This window comes from Rattus norvegicus, chromosome 4 (genome assembly GCF_021556685.1).
Source record: "Rattus norvegicus strain SHRSP/BbbUtx chromosome 4, alternate assembly SHRSP_T2T, whole genome shotgun sequence".
Lineage (NCBI taxonomy): Eukaryota > Metazoa > Chordata > Mammalia > Rodentia > Muridae > Rattus > Rattus norvegicus.
In genome coordinates, this window is record NC_141537.1 from 26,306,062 (window position 1) to 26,325,606 (window position 19,545).

The window sequence follows — 19,545 nt, forward strand, 5'->3', positions numbered from 1 at the left end:
TCATAGAGTTCCATCTGCCTCTGCCTTCTAAGTGCTGAGATTAAAGTCTGCCTAGTAATATAATAGAGGTGATAGAGTATAGAGGTTAGATCTATTTTTCCATTTTATTATACATATAGAATTGTGGTTTTAGTATGTTAATTATGGTGATCTTTTCCTTCTTGCTTGATGCCCTTGTCATCATGATATATCCATTTATATCTCTGACAAAGCTACTTTCTTCAAAGCTACTTTGGCAATTGCTAAAATTGTCAAAATAGCATTGAGAGTAAAAAAAAGTAATGAAGGGGCAGCTTAAAAAGCACAGAGAAACAGAATGATGACATTCATAGCTCCAGCCTGACCTGGGAGGAGGGCAAAGCTAAAAACTCTGGGGAAAACAGACTGTGCTAATTCTAGCCGCAGGATGATAAGCTCATAGTACTCAAAAGCCTTACATCTAGGGAACGTGTCTGTGTGGAGGTGAGTTGGGTTGTTTTGGAGGCCAGCATTAGAAATGGAATGTTTTTCTCAGAGTGTGATAAACAGACACCATGTTGTAAGAAGGCCTCTTATTTGAAAATGAGTTTGTCTGTGGACCTGAAAACAGTGAACAGTCATCGTAGGTCAGTAGTGTTTGGCCAGCAATCTTGGATACCTTGACACAGCATTTGGTTGGGAAACTTCTGTAAGAAGCAATTTTTAAAAAAGGAGGACCCAAATCCCATGGGAAAAAGAGCTGGTCTTGCAGAAGTGCAGACAATCCTGAGAACTCAGTGGACACAACTACTTCTGCCCACATTCCTGACCCAAGAGGAACCTGCCTAGTGCCCTCTGTGCCCTCTGGGCACAGGAACCTAGGAACAGTCAGAGGCAGGACCTGTCCAGTTTCTGCCTGCTCCAAGAGCCGACAGCCAGTCACCAGGAGCTCTGACACACCTGAGAGCAGAGGTAAGACCAACTCTTCTGTTCCTAGCAACCCGCCTGGTGGCCTCAGGACATACAAAGGCAGAAGTCCTCTAAAAAAGAGACACTTCTGGTTTCTGACTGCACCCAAAGCTGAACAGCTCCCACAGAGCTGAACAGCTCCCACAGCCCTCTGTATCCAAATCCCATGGATTAGAGAGCTGAACTCTCAGAAGTGCAGACAATCCTGAGAGCTCAGAGGTGATGGCCACTTCTGCTTACATTCCTGACCCAAGACTAACCTGCCTAGTGCACTCTGGATACATGAACCTAGGATCAGGCAGGGGCTGGACCCCTCTGGTTTCTGCCTGAGCCCAGAGCTGAAAGCCATACACCTGGAGTGCTGACACATATGAGAGCAGTGGTAAGACCAACTCTTCTGCTCCAAGCGAATAGCTTTGAGGCTTTAGGACACACAAACCCAGGAGGCAGCTCTCTGTTCCAAGATATGACTGAAAGAAAACAGGTCTACAAGAGTGCTGACACACAGGCTTAAATGAGGGTCAAGCCACTGTCAGAGATAGCAAGACAAGCTAACACCAGAGACAACCTGATGGCAAGAAGCAAGTGCAGGAACTAAGTAACAGAAACCAAGACTAATTGGTATCATCAGAGCCCAGTTCTCTCACCAAAGCAAATACTGGATATCCCAACACATGGGAAAACCAAGATTTGGATTTTAAATCACATCTCATGATGATAATAGAAGACTTTAGGAAGGGCATTATTAACTCCCTTAAAGAAATACAGAGCAACACAGGTAAACAAGTAGAAGCCCTTAAAGAGGAAACACAAAAAATCCCTTAAAAATTACAGGAAAACACAATGAAACATGTGAAGGAATTGAACAAAACTATCCAGGATTTAAAAATGGAAATAGAAACAATAAAGAAAGCACAAAAGGAGACAACCCTTGAGATAGAAAACCTAGGGAAGTGATCACATGTCATAGACACAAGTATCACCAACAGAATATAAGAGATAGAAGAGAGAATCTCAGGGGCAGAAGATACCATAGAAAATCGACATAACCATCAAAGATAATGTAAAACACAAAAAGCTCCTAACCCAAAACATCCAGGAAATCCAGGACACGAGGAGAAGATCAAACCTAAGGATAATAGGTATGGAAGAGAGGGGAGACTCCCAACTTAAAGGATCAGTAAATATCTTTAACAAAATTGTAGAAGAAAACTTCCCTAACCTAAAGAAAGATATGCCCATAAACATACAAAATGCCTAAAGAACTCCAGATTGGACCAGAAAAGAAATTCCTACTGTCACATAATAGTCAGAACACCAAATGCACAAAACAAAGAATATTAAAAGTTGTAAGGGAAAAAGGTCAAGTAACATATAAAGGCAGACCTATCAGAATTATATCAGAGACTATGAAGTCTAGAAGATCTTGGGCAGATGTCATACAGTCACTAAGAGAACACAAATGCCAGCCAAGACTACAATATCCAGGAAAACTGTCAATTATCATAGATGGAGAAACCAAGTTATTTCATGACAAAACCAAGTTTACAAAATATCTTTCCACAAATCCAGCACTACAAAGGATAATAGATGGAAAAACCCCAAAACAAGGATGGATTATGTTTGTGTGTTTCTCTTCTTTTGGTTTCATTACACCCTAGAAAAAGCAAGAAAGTAATCTTCCAATGAAACCAAAAGAAGAGAGACACACAAACATAATTCTACCTGTAACAACAAAAATAACAGGAAAAAACAATGATTGGTCCCTAATATCTTTCAACATCAATAGACTCAATTCCCCAACAGACATAGACTAAAAGACTGGATACTTAAAGAGGAACCAACATTTGGCTGTATACAGGAAACACACCTCAGTGACAAAGACAGCACTACCTCAGAGTAAAAGGCTAGAAAACAATTTTCCAAGCAAATGGTCTGCAGAAACAAGCTGGAGTAGCCATTCTAATATAGAATAAAATTGACTTTCAACCCAAAAGCCATCAAAAAAGATAAGGAAGGACACTTCAAAGGACAAATCCACCAAGATGAACTCTCAGTCCTGAATATATATGCTCCAAATGCAAGAGCGCCTACACTCATAAAGAAACCTTACTAAAGCTCAAAGCCCACATTGCACTTCACACAATAACAGTGGGAGACTTCAACACCCCACTCTCATCAATGGACAGATCATGGGAACAGAAACTAAACACAGACACAGAGAAACTAACAGAAGTTATGAACCAAATGGATTAACAGATAACTATAGAACATGTCATCCAAAAACAAAAGAATATACCTTCTTCTCAATACCTCATGGTACCTTCTCCAAAACTGACCATATAATCAGTCACAAAACAGGCCTCAACAGATACAAGAAGACTGAAATAATCCCACGCATCCTATCAGATCACCATGGCCTAAGGCTGGTCTTCAATAACAACAATAACAACAGAAAGCCCACATACACATGGAAGCTGAACAACGCTCTACTCAATGACAACTTGGTCAAGGAAGAAATAAAGAAAGAAATTAAGAAAGAGAGACTTTTTAGAATTTAATGAAAATGAAGACACAGCATACTCAAACTTATGGGGCACAATGAAGACAGTGCTAAGAGGAAAACTCATAGCTCTGAGTGCCTCCAGAAAAAACAGGAGAGAGCATACATTCGCAGCTTGACAGCACACCTAAAAGCTCTACAACAAAAAGAAGCAAATATACCCAAGATGTGTAGAAGGCAGGAAATAATCAAACTCGGGGCTGAAATCAACCAAATAGGAACAAAAAGGATTATACAAAGAATCAACAATACCAGGAGCTGGCTCATGAGAAAATCAACAAGATAGAAAAACCCTTAGCCAGACTAACCAGATGGCACAGAGAGAGTATCCAAATTAACAAAATCAGAAATGAAAAGGGAGACATAACAACAGAATCTGAGGAAATTCAAAATATCATCAGATCCTACTACATTGATCTACACATTGAAATGATCATCCATCATGATCAAGTAGGCTTCATTCTAGGAATGCAGGGATCATTCAATATATAGAAACCCATCAATGGAATCCACTATATAAACAAACTCAAAGAAAAAAAATACACATGATCATCTCATTACATGCTGAAAAAGCATTTGACAAAATTCAATACCCCTTCATGATAAAAGTCTTGGAAAGTTCAGGAACTCAAGGTCCATTCGTAAACATAGTAAAAGCAATATACATCAAATGAGTAGCCAACATCAAACTAATTGGAGAGAAACTTGAAGCGATCCCATTGAAATCAGGAACTAGACAAGGCTGCCCACTCTATCTATTCAGTATAGTACTGGAAGTCCTGGCTAAAGCAATCAGACAACACAAGAAGGTCAAAGGGATACAAAGTGGAAAAATAATTCAAAATATCACTATTTGCAGATGATATGATAGTATTCATAATTGATCCCAGAGAAGTCCTAAGCTCCGATATACAACTTCAGCAAAGTTTTGGGTATAAAATTAACAGAAACAAATCAGTAGCCTTCCCGTACTCAAAGGATGAACAGGCTGAGAAAGAAATTAGGGAAAAAACACCCTTCATAATAGTCCCAAATAATGTAAAATACCTTGGTGTGACTCTAACCACGAAAGTGAAAGATCTCTAAGACAAGAACTTCAAGTCTCTGAAGAAAGAAATCTAAGAAGATTTCAGAAGATGGAAAGACCCATCTCATGGATTGGCAGGATTAATATAGAAAAAATGGCCATTTTTGCCAAAAGCAATCTACAGATTCAGTGCAATCCCCATCAAACTTCCAACTCAATTCTTCATACAGTTAGAAAGAACAATTTGCAAATTCATTTGGAATAATGAAAACCCAGATTAGTGGAAACTATCCTTAGCAATAAAAGAACTTTTGAGGGAATCACCATCCCTGACCTCAAGCAGTATTATAGAGCAATAGTCATAAAGATTGTATTGTATTAATATAGAGACAGGCAGGTAGATCAGTGGAATAGAAATGAAGACCCAGTTACATACCTATGGTAACTTGATATTTGACAAAGAAACTAAAACCATCCAGTGGAAAAAAGATAGCATTTTCAACTAATGATGCTGGTTCAACTGGAGGTCAGCTTGTAGAAGAATGCAAATGGATCCATTCTTATCACCCTGTAGAAAGCTTAAGTCCAAGTGGATCAAGGACCTCCACATAAAACCAGATACAGTTAAATTAATAGAAGAAAAAGTGGGGAAGAGTCGAACATATGGGCACTGGGGGACATTTCCTGAGCACAACACCAATGGCTTATGCTCTAAGGTCAAGAGTCAACAAATGGGACCTCATAAATCTGCAAAGCCTATGTAAGGCAAAGGACACTCTCATTAGGACAAACCAGCAACCAACAGATTGGAAAAAGATCTTTATCAATCATACATCCTGTAGAGGGCTAATATCCAAAATATACAAAGAACTCAAGAAGTTAGACTTCAGAGAATTAAATAACCATATTAAAAATGGGATATAGATCTAAACAAAGAATTCTCAGATTAGGAATCTTGAATGGCTGAGAAGTACCTAAAGAAATGTTCCACATCCTTAATCATCAGGGAAATGTAAATTAAAACAACCCTGAGATTCCACTTCACACCAGTCAGAATGGCTAAGATAAAACAATTGTGACAATAGATGCTGGTGAGGATGTGGAGAAGGAGGAACACTCCTCCATTGTTGGTGGGATTGCAAGCTGGCACATCTACTCTGGAAATCAATCCAGAGGTTCCTCAGAAAATTTGACATTGCACTTCCTGAGGACCCAACTGTACCCCTCCTGGACATAAACCCAAATGATGCTCTAACATATAATAAAGACACATGCTCCACTATGCTCCTATTAGCCTTATTTATAATAGCCAGAAGCTGGAAAGAACCCAGATGCTCTTCAGCAGAGGAATGGATACAGAAAATGTGGTACATCTACACAGTGGAGGACTACTCAGCTATCAAAAACAATGACTTCATGAAATTCATAGGCAAATGGATGGAACTAAAACCCTAACAAAGACAGAAGTTTGTACTAAGGAGTGGGGTATTGCTTTTGTTTGGAAGAATATGGATTTTGGAACTTTGGATTTGGAAAGCAGTGGAACGCTTTAAATGGTGCTTAATGGGCTATCTTATTAGGCATGTGGAAATTTTTGTTATTTAAGAGTCATTTGAGAGGTGAGGGATTTAGCTCAGTGGTAGAGTGCTTGCCTAGCAAGCGCAAGGCCCTGGGTTAGGTCCCCAGCTCCGAAAAAAGAAGAAAAAGAAAAAAGAAAAAAAAAGAGTCATTTGAATGACTGTGCAGGCCTGCCCCAAGAGGTTTCAGAGGAAAAGAATTTCGGCATTTGCTGTGAAGTCTTCTTTTATGGTATTTTGGTGAAGAATATGGCTGCTTTTTGCCCTTGTCTAAAGAGTCTGCCTGGGGCTAAGGTTATTAATTGCACTGAGAAAGGAATTCTCAGAAATGCCCATCATTCTCTTTGTTCTCTGATTAAGTCTCATGAAGACCATTTTAATGAAAAAAGGAAAATTGAGGAAGAAAAAAATACAAAATATATGGTTCAAGTATTACAGGGATATGGAGAAGTGAAATGGAGCTGAATCCTGTGTTCAAGAATATTGAAATTGAATTAAGGGAGTAATGACCTAGGGCAAGACCATCTAAGATCAGCTAAGTTAGGTCCAGGCAACTTAGTACAAACCTGTAGTCCCAGGAGACAGGAACACGGACCTCTAAATTCAAGGTCAATCTACAGAGTAAGATCCAGGACAGCCAAGTTTAGGCAGTGAAGGAGTAGAAAAGAGGAAGCTAGTGATAATGTAGTAGAACAAGGGGGTCATGGTCCAGTTACTGCAAGCAGCAGAACTCACCACCTTTGGCCATGAGTCTCTGGTTTTTTATTTAAGAGAAGGAGACAATTGATTTTGACAATTTGATTTTGTGTTTTCAATTCTTTAAGGAGTGTTTGCGTTTCCTCTTTAAGGGCTTCTACTCGTTTACATGTGTTGTCCTGTATTTCCTTAAGGGAGTTATTTATGTCCTTCTTGAAGTCCTGTATCATCATCCTGAGATGTGATTTTAAAATCAAGTTTTGCTTCTCTGGTATTTTGGGATATACAGTATTTGCTTTGGTGGGAGGTAATCTTGGTTTCTGTTTCTTAGGTTCTTGTGCTTGTCTCCGGCCGTCTGGTTATCTCTGGTGTTTGCTAGTCTTGTTGTCTCTTACAGGAGTGGCTTGACCCTCCTGTAAGCCTGTGTATCTTCCATCCTGGAGACTGACTTTCTCCTATCTGGATCTGTGTCAAAGAGCTGTGTCACAGGGTCAGCTCTGGGTGTAGGTTGAAACTGGAAGGATCCTGTCCCTGACTTCTCCTAGGTTCCTGTGTTCAGAGGGTTCCAGGCGGGTTCCTCTTGGGCAAGGAATTTGAGCAGAAGTGGTGGTTTCCCCTGTGCTGTCAGGATTGTCAGTACTTCTAAGAGTCCTGCTCTCTCTGCATGGGATCTGGGTACAGAGAGCTGTGGCATGGTCAGCCAGGCTCAGGCCTAAACCGGAAGGATCCTTTCTGAGACAGATCCTCTCTGAGACTACTCCTGGGTTCCTGTGTCCTAAGGGCTCCAGGTAGGTCCCTCTGAGTAGAAGTGATGGTTTTACCTCTGTTCTCAGGTATGTCAGCTCTGGCTGCAGTCAGAAACCCATAAGAGATCTTCATACATAGCCAGAGGACAGACAATACTAGGATGTTTTAAATCTCTTCCTTCACTGCCATTAATCCAGAAACTCTTCAATTTAGTCCTGGGTATATTTTTTGGACAAGTAAAGAAAGTGGCCATATTCATCACCAAAATAGCCCAAGAACAGTTTCCAGGCTACTTATTAATATTCTTCTCCTTTGAAACCTCTTGAGCTGAGCCATCATAATTTATATTGCTCTCAGCACCACTGTGTTCCCTGCTTGTACTAGGGTGGCTCATTAAGCTTTGATTAAAGCATTTAACTGCTTTCCTAATCCAAAGTCCCAAAGTCCACATTCTCTGAATAAGCAACATAGGCCTATCATTGCAATACCCAGGACCTGGTCCCACCTTCTGTGCTAGGGAAGCATGACAGCATTAGGCAGACATGGTGCTGGGAGAGTAGCTGAGAGTTTTACATTTGGCATATAACAAGAAGAGAGAGGTGGTTGGGATGACAGGCTTTTGAACCCTCCTCCTTCATCCCCCCATGACATACTTTCTCCACCAAGGCCACACCTATTCCAACAACACTTCACCTCCTAATAGTGCCATGCCTTGGTGACTACTCAAAAACAGTGAACCATGCGTATTCAAACCATCATGTGGTTGTGACAACACAGAGGAAATACAGTAGACTCCAATTATGAATCCATAATTTGATCTGGTGAATTCCAATGTTAGAGGACACAGAAGACTCTCAAGAAAAACTTTTTTTACATTTTATTATTATTTTTTACTTTATATTATATCTCATACAGAGAGAGAGAGAAAGAGGGAGGGGGGAATATGAATGGTTGTGCATATGAAGGCCAGAAGAAGAGAACTTTTCCAGTCTTTTCTCTCATTCCTTCTGGGTTCTGAGGTATAGGTGATTGGCTATTTTCTTGTCTCAGCCACCCAGCTTACCATAGGAGTACCAGGGCTAGAATTACAGAGATGAACCACCACATCTGGTGTTTGCACAGGTTCAGTACATTCTGGGATCTAACATAGGTGTCAGGGTTGTGTGGCTATGACCTTATTCTGCTGAGCTGTCTTGCTGGTACCTTTCACCATATTTTATGGGAGTTGGAAGATGGCTCAGAGGTTAAGGGCATTTACTGCTCTTGCTGAGGATCTAGGTTCAGTTCCCAATAGCCACATGACAGTTCACAACTGCCCGTGACTCCAGTTGTAGGATCTGCTATCTACTGACCCCTGGGCTCCCAGCATGCATGTAGTCACACATGCACATGCAGACAGAACACTCATATACACAAAATAAAAGTTCTTTAAAAACATTTTGTACATTAATACCATTTAATTTATATACTTTCCCCCTTATTTCTCATTTCTTGCTCCTTTCCTTGTCTTCACATTCTTTTCCTTATCTTTTTTATTTAATGCTACCTTTTCCCCCTTTTCCAAATCTTTCTTGAGTCCAATTTTTTACTGTTAATATGTTATATTTATTACATTTTAACTTTATAGTATACATTATTTTTCTACTTTTCTGTGGTTACTGATATCATAGTGGCTGTAATAAAGAGATTAAATGTTTTGTGTGACATATATGTACAATGTGTGCTTACACGTGTCAGGTACAAGTGGAGGACAGAGAAGGATGTCAAGTGTTCTTCTCTATTATTCTCCACTCTCTTCCTTGGGACAGGGTATCTCGCTGAACCTGGAATTAGACTGGCCAGCAATAAGACCCAGAATCCTTCTGTCTGCCTTTTACAATATGGGATGATAGGCCCAGTTATTAATAAGGGTGTCGGGATCCAAACTCAGGCTCAAACTGAGCTATAAACGCTATTTAACCATCTACCTAGCTAGATTCTTTTAAGAATATTTTTATTTTTGAAATTATACTTACCTCATTTTCCCCCTTCCCTTTCCTCTCTCCAACCTCTCCCAAAGATCATCTTGCAAACTCTGAAATTCATGACCTCTTTTTCTTTAGTCATTGTGTTAAACACACACACACACACACACACACACACACACACACACACACACACACACACCCCTCTAAATACATAAACACAATCTGCTCAGTCTCAGTCTATATGATATTATTTGTATATGGTCTCAAGGTTGACCACTTGGTATTGGTTTTATTTTATTTTGATTCTGAGTTTGTGTTGTTGATGTGACTGTTAATGGTAGTTTGTTTTCTCCACTTTGAGTAGTATGTAGGATTGAGGCCTCAAAAGAATACTCATTAAGCAGAAACCTATTCAAATAAATTCATGGAAACACAAGAAATGTAAAAAGAAAAGGTAACAAGATTACTCCAGTAATTTATAACTCTTTAAGAATTGAATCCAAATATATAGAAATGAAAAAACTGACAAAGAACTCAAAAGTCTGATTTAAAATAATCAAGTACCTCAAAAGAGTTATATAATTAGATGAATAAAAGAAGTTAATTCAGAACTTTTATGAGAATGTCAGCAACCAGGATGAGAAAAACAATCAATACTCTATCTAAATGAGAAAGATGCGGAAAGATGGTTGTAATATTTATGTATCTGTGTTACAACAAGAGCTATTTAAAAACCAGAAATAGAAGACTAGAGAGATGGCTAAGTGATTAAGAGCATCACTGCTCTTAGATCGATACCCAGCACCCATATTTGATTAACAATTGTTTGTAACTCCAGTTCCAAGGTTTACTCTTCTGACCTTCTCAAGTACTGGGGTACATGCAGTGCATAGCCATTCTTCAGGCAAACATTCAGGTACATAAAATGAAAACAAATCTAAAAGAATCAGAAGCAGGCAAATCATGGTGTACATATACAGCAATGGTTGTACATAATATGTGCATTATAGTCTGCATATCTCTGCTTAAAATACATTGAAAATATCTTTTAATTTAAATTTTTTCTTGGTAGATTAAAATGCACATGCAATGGCTGAGAATTCTTAAATTATTGCTCAAAAAGGAAAGCAAATTTCTGATTTCTTTTTTAAAAAATAGATGTTTGGTATAAAATATAAAAAAGAAAGATTAATCCCATTTGAGCAAATATCTTCGGGTATCATGCTTATTACTTGTACTTAATGTTTTATAATTGCTGTGATTTATATCTTTTTGCTGTGTATGTGCACATGATTATAGGGGCATAGTGTACATATGAAATGATAGAAGAAAAAACTTATCTTTGAATTTGTACACTCTTTATTAATAGTGTCAGTCTTGGGCTAATGATATGGTTCACATGGTAAAGGTGCTTGCGGCCTGGAAAGAAATAAGGAAAGCTTGCCACACTGTCAAAGAAGAAACTAAATACTAATCCAGCTTCTTGGTGAAATAGACATTGTTAAAATTATTTGAAGATATGTTCAATTTGCTTCATGGTGTGCATTACTGTTTCAAATGACATACTTTTCTAAAGCAGTAGTTTTTCTCTTACCTTGAAGAATGTGCTTACAGAGTCACCTTTGTTATTCCATTCCTCCTAATAAAAATTAGAGAAAAACATTTAGAAATTTGCCTCTCAAGTCAACAATAGGGGTAGATGTTATTTGTTTCATTTTAGAAACCTATTTAAATCACCTTCAGAAGAACATAGAATTTGACATTAGTTTTGTTTTGTATGTATACATGTTTTGCCTGCACATAAGTATGTGCACTATATGTCTGGAGGTACTCTTTCTTTAAATTAAACGCACAAACTAGATAGAATCACAGGCTCAGATTTGCATATGAGAGAGAACAAACAGTGTGTCTTTTTGGTTCCAGGTAACCTCACTTGGTACCATTTCTCCAGCTTCATCTATTTACCTTTAAATTTCATCATTCTTTATAGCTGAATAAAATAATATGCTTATCCTAGGAGTAGTGGGTCATTGATTGAACCCCCAGTGCCAGGTCTGAGATACCAAGCCTTGGTTATCTACTTATTTTCTTACCAGAACTAGTTGACAAGACCTTATCACCTACAAGATGCGAGATTTAGAGAATTAAGCTGGAACTTAGCTGGAAGCTCCCAGTTGCCTAGTTTTCATAGTGCTGAGAGGTGGTATGCAGGCTCCTGGAGAAGTAAGGCATCAATGGACTTAACCTACCTGTGAACTCAATGAGCTGCGTACCAACCTGCCAGGCCAGTGGTGCCCATTAGTATAACAATAGCACAACTGTTATGGGGGTAACCAACCTCTCCAAGATCGAATTGTTATGGGGGTAGCCAACCTCTCCAAGATCGGATTGTTAATGGGGGTAGCCAACCTCTCCAAGATCGGATTGTTATGGGGGTAGCCAACCTCTCCAAGATTGGATTGTTATGGGGGTAGCCAACCTCTCCAAGATCAGATTTGAGGCTTGTTCCACAAGAAGGAACACATGAACCATTTTACAAACCCAGTAAAAAACTTACTACTATTTCTTAGCTAACCAGACAACATCAAACTACCTTCTAAATATATTCACAGACATAGGGTACTTTTGGCCTTAATTAGAGAATCTCTTCGCCATAATCAGGTAAATGCAAAGAAAAGGACTGTGTAAGGTGCTAAGAGTATAGGCTAGCCGAGGGATCAGCCCTAAACACCATGTATACCACTTTCTTCATTTCAGAAGCGGGGTCCAAAAGAATGTAAGAGCTAGAAGGGAGGGGGAGGAGTGGTGAGATGTCATTTTCTAAGTATGACAGCCATGGGAATGATGAAGTCACATCAGTTACACCTGCTGGAGGGGGAGGAGTGGTGAGATATCATTTTCTAAGTATGACAGCCATGGCAATGATGAAGTCACATCAGTTACACCTGCTGGCATTGGTCAGTTTCAACCAACAGATTCTATGAGAGGAAGCTTTGTCTTTAATCATGTGACCACCAGCTCTAATGCATATGTCTAAACCATCAATCCGGAAAGGGATTTGTAGGGAATAAGAAGAGCTGGCAAGGGTGGGAAAGAAATAAGAAACAGTGGGAGTGGGTAGTAACCAGAATTCATTACATACATGTGTAAAATTATCAAACAAATTTTATGAATAAGGAAAGATCAACTGATGCAGTCCAAGAAGATCAAGATAATCATCTCTAGCAACTTAGCAGAGATGCATGCGCTAATGTCATTGAGAATGTGGTTGTGACAGAAAAATGGAAGATCCCCAAAGGAGTGACCCTGACAAAACACTTCCTGTTAAAGGACCTCTCAGGGATGTCTCATGGCACTGAAGTCAGGGATACAGGGTTGGCAATCACCACCAATTGAAACAGGTTTTTTTTTTTTTTTTGGTTCTTTTTTTTTCGGAGCTGGGGACCGAACCCAGGGCCTTGCGCTTCCTGGGTAAGCGCTCTACCACTGAGCTAAATCCCCAGCCCCCAATTGAAACAGTTTGAAGACTGGCTTCATCTAGTTTAACACTAACTGTTTGTGGTGAGTGAGAAGTACTAACCTAGGAAGAACTGGCATGATCATTGTGGGCCATAGCTACCTTGGTAGGTGCTCATGAAAGATACAAAAAACAGCTTTGTCACCGCACTTTCCAATGCTTTTGTATTTGGCAAACACAACAAACCATTTGTCTTTCTACTTCATAGAAAGGGAATCCACTTCATTATTGCTGAAGAGAGAACAGCAGCCAAACAGTGTTAAAAGTATTATGTGGGAGAGATTATTCTACTCTTTACATTAAGTCTCTACAGCATATGTTTACATGTGTTTGCACAGTAGCACTCGAGAAGGAGAGCTTGATTGGCTAAAAGTACTGAGTTGATTGAAATTCAGTAAGGAATAGGACAGTTTGCCAAGGTTACATAAGAAGTTTGAGACAGTCACTCATTGTACTCTTGATACCTGTTTTATAAGAAAGTAAAGAACTTTAATTCCCAATATTTCTAATATTTTTAAGTTGTAATATTTTATACTAAAGTATTTTATTTTTCATTTTTCTATATTATAATTGGCTAATTAGAGATTTTTTATTATTTTGGGATAACAAAAATGTATAAATATCAAAAAATAATCTAATTTTTCCCACTACAGTAATTTTTGTGTGGTTTCTGCATTTTCCTAGCTAGGATTATAGGAAAGCAGCCTAACCAAAGCAACTCAGGGGGTAAAAGGATTTATTTATGACAGTTCCACAGTCAGGACAGGAACTCAAACAGGGCAGGAACCTAGATGCAGGAGCTGATATGGAGGCCTTGGTGGAGTGCTACTTACTGGTTTGCTTCTTGCTCAGCCTGCTTTCTTATAGCACCCAGGACCACAAGTGATACCCAGTGATAGCCCTCACATCAGTTACTAATTAAGAAAATGTTCTATAGAATTGCCCATAGAATGCCAGTCTGATGGAGGCATTTTCTTAGTTGAGGCTCCCTGGTCCAAAATGACTCTGGGATGTGTCAAGTGACATAAAACAAGTCTAAACATTTTTATAATAATTTTTGCAGCTTCCTGTCACTATTCTGAGGACAACTTTTGTTTAAAACTTTGCTTTTTAATTTTTTGTTTGTTTTGTTTATTCTTCGATACAGGGTTTCTCTGTGTAGCCTTGGCTCTCCTGGATCTTACTCTGCAGAGCAGGCTGACCTTGAACTTACAGAGATCTGCTTACCTCTGCCTCCTAAGTGCTGGGAATAAAGGCACACACCACCAGCAGCAACTATTTTTTAATATGGGAATTAAAATGGGATTTTCTATTTAATTATTTTACATTTTAAAGGATAATTACATCATTTCCCCTTCCCTTCCACCTCCAAGTCATCGCATACACTATTCCTAGATATTTTTTAATTCATGGCTATTATAAGTTGAAAATATCAGTAATTAAAAAATGCTTTTATATTAGTTACTTTTCTATCATTATGTTAAAACACTGTGACTGAGGTAACCTATAAATGAAAGATTTGAGCTTATGTTTCCGGAGGAGTGAATCAGGAGCTAGAAGCTAAGAAACTTCAAGCAGTAGGAAGCCAAGAGAGCTAATTTGAAGTGGTTTGAAGTTTTTAATTCTCAAAAGCCACCTTTAATAACCTATTTCCTCCAACATAGCCATACTTCCTGAGCTTTTTAAAATGTCTCACCAACTGGAGACCAGTTATTCATATGCCTAAGGCTAGGAATATCTTATTCAAACCACCACATATACCTAAATAATAAAATACTATAGCCTAGCATACTCTTCAAAACTGCTCAGAACATTTTTGTTCACATTTTGACAAAATCATCTAATGTTGTTTTATAGTGAAGGGTCATGAGATGGCGTAGTGGATACAGGCACTGACTGCTAAATATGATGACCTGAGTTCAAGTCCTAGGACTCACATGGTAGGAGAAAACTGACTTGTTCATGTCATCCTCTGACCTCCACGTGCATACTGTAGCACTTGCATGAGCATGTGTACACAAGTAAAAAATTAATTGTAATAAAAATTAAATATTTGATAGAATTTAGTGAATACTATACTGAAAGAAAAAATGCCAAGTAACCATATAGATATACTTTATCATTGTCCTAATTATGTGTAATGTTTGTAAATTGGAAATTTTAGAGTATCAAGTACTAAATTATAATTGTATCATATTTTGATCCTGATTTCAACAGCTGTAATGTAAAGACACAGAGTCTTACTTTAAGCCAAAGGTAGTATCTTAGTCCCTCCAGCATGTTCTGAGGAACTTCCCTCATACTGGGTAATTTGTTAAAATGCAAATTTATTGTTTATATCATCAAAGTGCCTAGAGACTTAGTGTACCATAGGGTCTGTTCTCATGTTTGATGCCTTTTATGACAGAAGAGGCAGTCAAGCTCCCTTGCACCTCTTCTACAAACATACTTACAGTACAGTGATTCCTAAATTCTCCAAGGCCCAACCTGTTGATGCTAGTGCCCAAAGCCTCACCCATGATGTAAGGACTGGAAGAATACCAGCTTCCAGATGTTACTATGAGGATGTTCTGTACAAAGCACATTGAGTAAACATGATTTTCAGGATTCTCTTCTAAATAATCTCACATTTTCACACTTAAGTGAATGGATATATTCTCTCTAAAACCAACAATCCTGTTTTCTTTCTTTTTTTTCATAGATTTTCTGTGAAGACCCTGATTGATCGGTCTTGCTTTGAAACAATTGATGATTCTTCTCCTGAATTTAATAACTTTGCAGCTGTTCTGGAACAAATTCTAAGTCACCGGCTGAAAGGTAACAACTTTGATGTATTATTTATTTTCCCTGACAAATTCCTTGCACGAAGATAAACTTTGTCAGTTTACATCCCCCTGATCTCATTTTGTTGTCTAATTGCTCGAGCTAGAACTTCAAATACTGTATTGAATAGGTATGGGAAGAGTGGGGAACCTTGCCTTGTCCCTGATTTTAGTGGATTGCTTCAGGTATCTCTTTATTTAATTTGGTATTGGCTGTTGGTTTGTTGCTTTTACTGTGTTTAGGTCTGGGCCTTGAATTCCTCTCTCTCCAATAGTTTTAACATGAAGGGGTGTTGAATTTTGTCAAGTGCTTTTTCAGCATCTAATGATAATGATCATGTGATTTTTTTCTTTGAGTTTTTTTTATAGTGGATTGCATTAATTGGTTTTTATAAGTTGAACTAACTTTGCATCCCTGGTATGAAGCCTACTTGATTGTGGTGAATGATGGTTTTGATGTGTTCCTGGATTCAGTTTGCATGAATTTTATTGAGTATTTTTGCATTGATATTCATAAGGGAAATTGGTCTGAAGTTTTCTTTCTTTGTTAAATTTTCATGTGGTTTAGGTATCAGAGCAATTGTGGCTTCATAGACTAAATTAGGTAGTGTTCTCTCTGTTTTTATTTTATGGAATAATTTGAGGAGTGTTGGTATTAGCTCCTCTTTGAAGGTCTGGTAGAATTCTGCACCAAAACCATCTGACCATTTTTGTTTGGGAGTTTTTTAATGACTTCTTCTATTTCCTTAGGGGTTATGGGTCTGCTTCAATAGTTTACCTGCTCTCGATTTAACTTTAGTACCTGGTATCTGTCTAGAGAATCATCCATTTCATCCAGATTTTCCAGTTTTGCTGAGTATAGGTTTTTGTAGCAGGATCTGATGATTATTTTTAATTTCCTCAGATTCTGTGGTTATGTCTCCCTTTTCATTTCTGATTTTGTTAATTTGGATGCTGTCTCTGTGCCCTTTAGTTAGTTTGGCTAGGGATTTATCTATTTTGTTGATTACTGAGCCACCAGCTATGAGCAACAAACCAGGCAGCATACACTAGCTGGTCTGAGGGCCCTGAGACACACACAGCAGAGGACTCCCTGGTCTGGTCTCAGGGGGAGAAGATGATGCACCTAATCCTCAAGAGACTTGAGGCCCCAGACAGTGGAGAGGCCTAGTGTGGAGGGGACTTTCCCTTGGAGACAGGAGAGAAGAAGAATGGGGTAAGGAACTGTGGGAGGGGAGCAATGAGTGGATTTAAAAAGAAATAAAAGTAATAAAAAAAATCCCACACATACATAAAAAAAGAATCAGTACAGAGTAAAACTTTTTCATAAAAGAAAATGAAAAATGTATCTTTTCTGCTCAGTGCATTGTTTGAGGGAAGTTTTTGCTATGACAAGTAAACACAGATAATATTAGTAATTAATATATATATTATATATAATGTGCAGTCAAGGGAAGTAGTGAACACCTTTAAATTTTATATAAAGACTTATAGGATTGGGTATCTGAATTTTGCATTTCATTTATTATACATTTTAAGTATCAAAAATTTCTAAGTTCACAAGACAATGGGTGGGAATTATTAAATATTCCACTCAGTGTTCAGGCTTTTAAAAATTTCATTTATTTTACATCTCACTGTAGTTTCCCCTCCCTCCTCTTCTCCCAGTACCTTCATCCCACCCTCTCCATCCATTCCTCCTCCATTTCTCTTCAGCAAAGGTCCAGCCTCCCCACCCCCACACCCACCCGCAACAACAACAACAATAACAACAACAACAACAAGTAAACTTTTGGAAACTTACAGTCTGGACTGGTTTAGGCAGCAATCATGCTACACTTAAAAGAAAAACATAAATCTGACTTCATAATGTCTGATCATTTGTTCTGCGTCATTCAGGATGAATCTGTATTCTCGTATTTACACTTGTTTCTAGAATATATTGTTAATGTTGAGTATGGATGTAGTGTCACAGGCCTTTAATCTCAGCGCTGGTGAGACAGACGCAGGTGGATTTCTATGAGTTCAAAGTCTGTCTAGTCTATGTAGGGTGTTCTAGGCCAGGCAGGGTTATGTAATATAACCCTGTCTCAAAACAAATTGCAATTCTGGGGATCAAGAACGTGCTCTGCAGTGAGGAGCACGTGTTGTTCTCACAGAGGACCTGGTGTTGATTCCCAGCACTCATATAGTGACTTAAAATCATCCACACTAAGTACCTTAAAATCAGTATGGTTTTTACTTTTTCCTACACCAGTAAGCACATTTATGTCATATATATGAATCTTTTAAAGTTTGAAAGTTAGTGGAGTAACGCCCTTGCTCAAGTAAATAATGTCCACCCATGCACATTCAAGCAACCCTAGTTAAATGCAGTTGCTCACACACAAAACAAAGCAAAACCGCAGAGCATGAAGGTAGGAGAAAGACTTACGAAGAAAAAAGGATTCAGTGGATAGGGGATAAAAGAAGGTGGGATATGGTTAAAATATATATGCCTGGAATTGTGAAGTATAATTTATATTTTTACTTTAAAGGGCTTATGGGAAACAATGTCTCTGAATTCACATTTTTTAAAATGAAAAGTTAAATGTTAAAGCCAAGTGTCATAATGCATGCTTTTAATCCCAGTACTTGGAGGGCAGAGGCAGGTGGTTCTCAGGGTTTGAGGCCAACCTCGTCTATATAGTAAATCCTAGGCCGTCTTGGGCTTCACAGGGAGACCCTTTCTCAAAAACATAATTATCGATCCCGGCCCGCAGCAGCTCTCTGCTCCCAGACCCGGTGAGAGAGAGACCCAACCGCCTGGTCAGGTGGGCACTCCTGAGGCTGCAGAGCAGAAGAGACCACCAACACTGCTCACCCCTGCCCACATCCCTGGCCCAAAAGGAAACTGTATAAGGCCTCTGGGCTCCCGTGGGGGAGGGCCCAGGAGCGGCAGGACTTCTGCGCCTGAGACACCGCCGGATCCTGAAAGAAACAGACCGGATAAACAGTTCTCTGCACCCAAATCCCGTGGGAGGGAGAGCTAAACCTTCAGAGAGGCAGACAAGCCTGGGAAACCAGAAGAGACTGCTCCCTGCACACACATCTCGGACGCCAGAGGACAAAGCCAAAGACCATCTGGAACCCTGGTGCACTGAAGCTCCCGGAAGGGGCGGCACAGGTCTTCCTGGTTGCTGCCGCTGCAGAGAGCCCCTGGGCAGCACCCCACGAGCGAACCTGAGCCTCGGGACCACAGGTAAGACCAAATTTTCTGCTGCAAGAAAGCTGCCTGGTGAACTCAAGACACAGGCCCACAGGAACAGCTGAAGACCTGTAGAGAGGAAAAACTACACGCCCGAAAGCAGAACACACTGTCCCCATAACTGACGGAAAGAGAGGAAAACAGGTCTACAGCACTCCTGACACACAGGCTTATAGGTCAGTCTACCCACTGTCAGAAATAGCAGAACAAAGTAACACTAGAGATAATCTGATGGCGAGAGGCAAGCGCAGGAACCCAAGCAACAGAAACCAAGACTGCATGCCATCATCGGAGCCCAATTCTCCCACCAAAACAAACATGGAATATCCAAACACACCAGAAAAGCAAGATCTAGTTTCAAAATCATATTTGATCATGATGCTGGAGGACTTCAAGAAAGACATGAACACACTTAGGGAAACACAGGAAATCATTAATAAACAAGTAGAAACCTA

General features: G+C 39.2%; 2 protein-coding genes across 3 annotated transcripts in view; one reads left to right on the top strand and one right to left on the bottom strand.

Annotated features, from left to right (window-relative positions):
- The window catches only part of Abcb1a (ATP binding cassette subfamily B member 1A), a 162,144-nt gene that overhangs the window by 110,195 nt on the left and 32,404 nt on the right, over window positions 1-19,545 (bottom strand). Inside the window, 1 exon segment of the mRNA NM_133401.3 lies at window positions 11,099-11,143. The gene's annotated coding sequence lies outside the window, so the exon portion shown is untranslated.
- The window catches only part of Rundc3b (RUN domain containing 3B), a 129,207-nt gene that overhangs the window by 7,758 nt on the left and 101,904 nt on the right, over window positions 1-19,545 (top strand). For both annotated transcript variants that reach the window (NM_001443723.1, NM_001047116.2), the window contains 1 exon segment: window positions 15,723-15,838. In NM_001443723.1, the coding sequence (NP_001430652.1) occupies window positions 15,723-15,838 (116 nt within the window).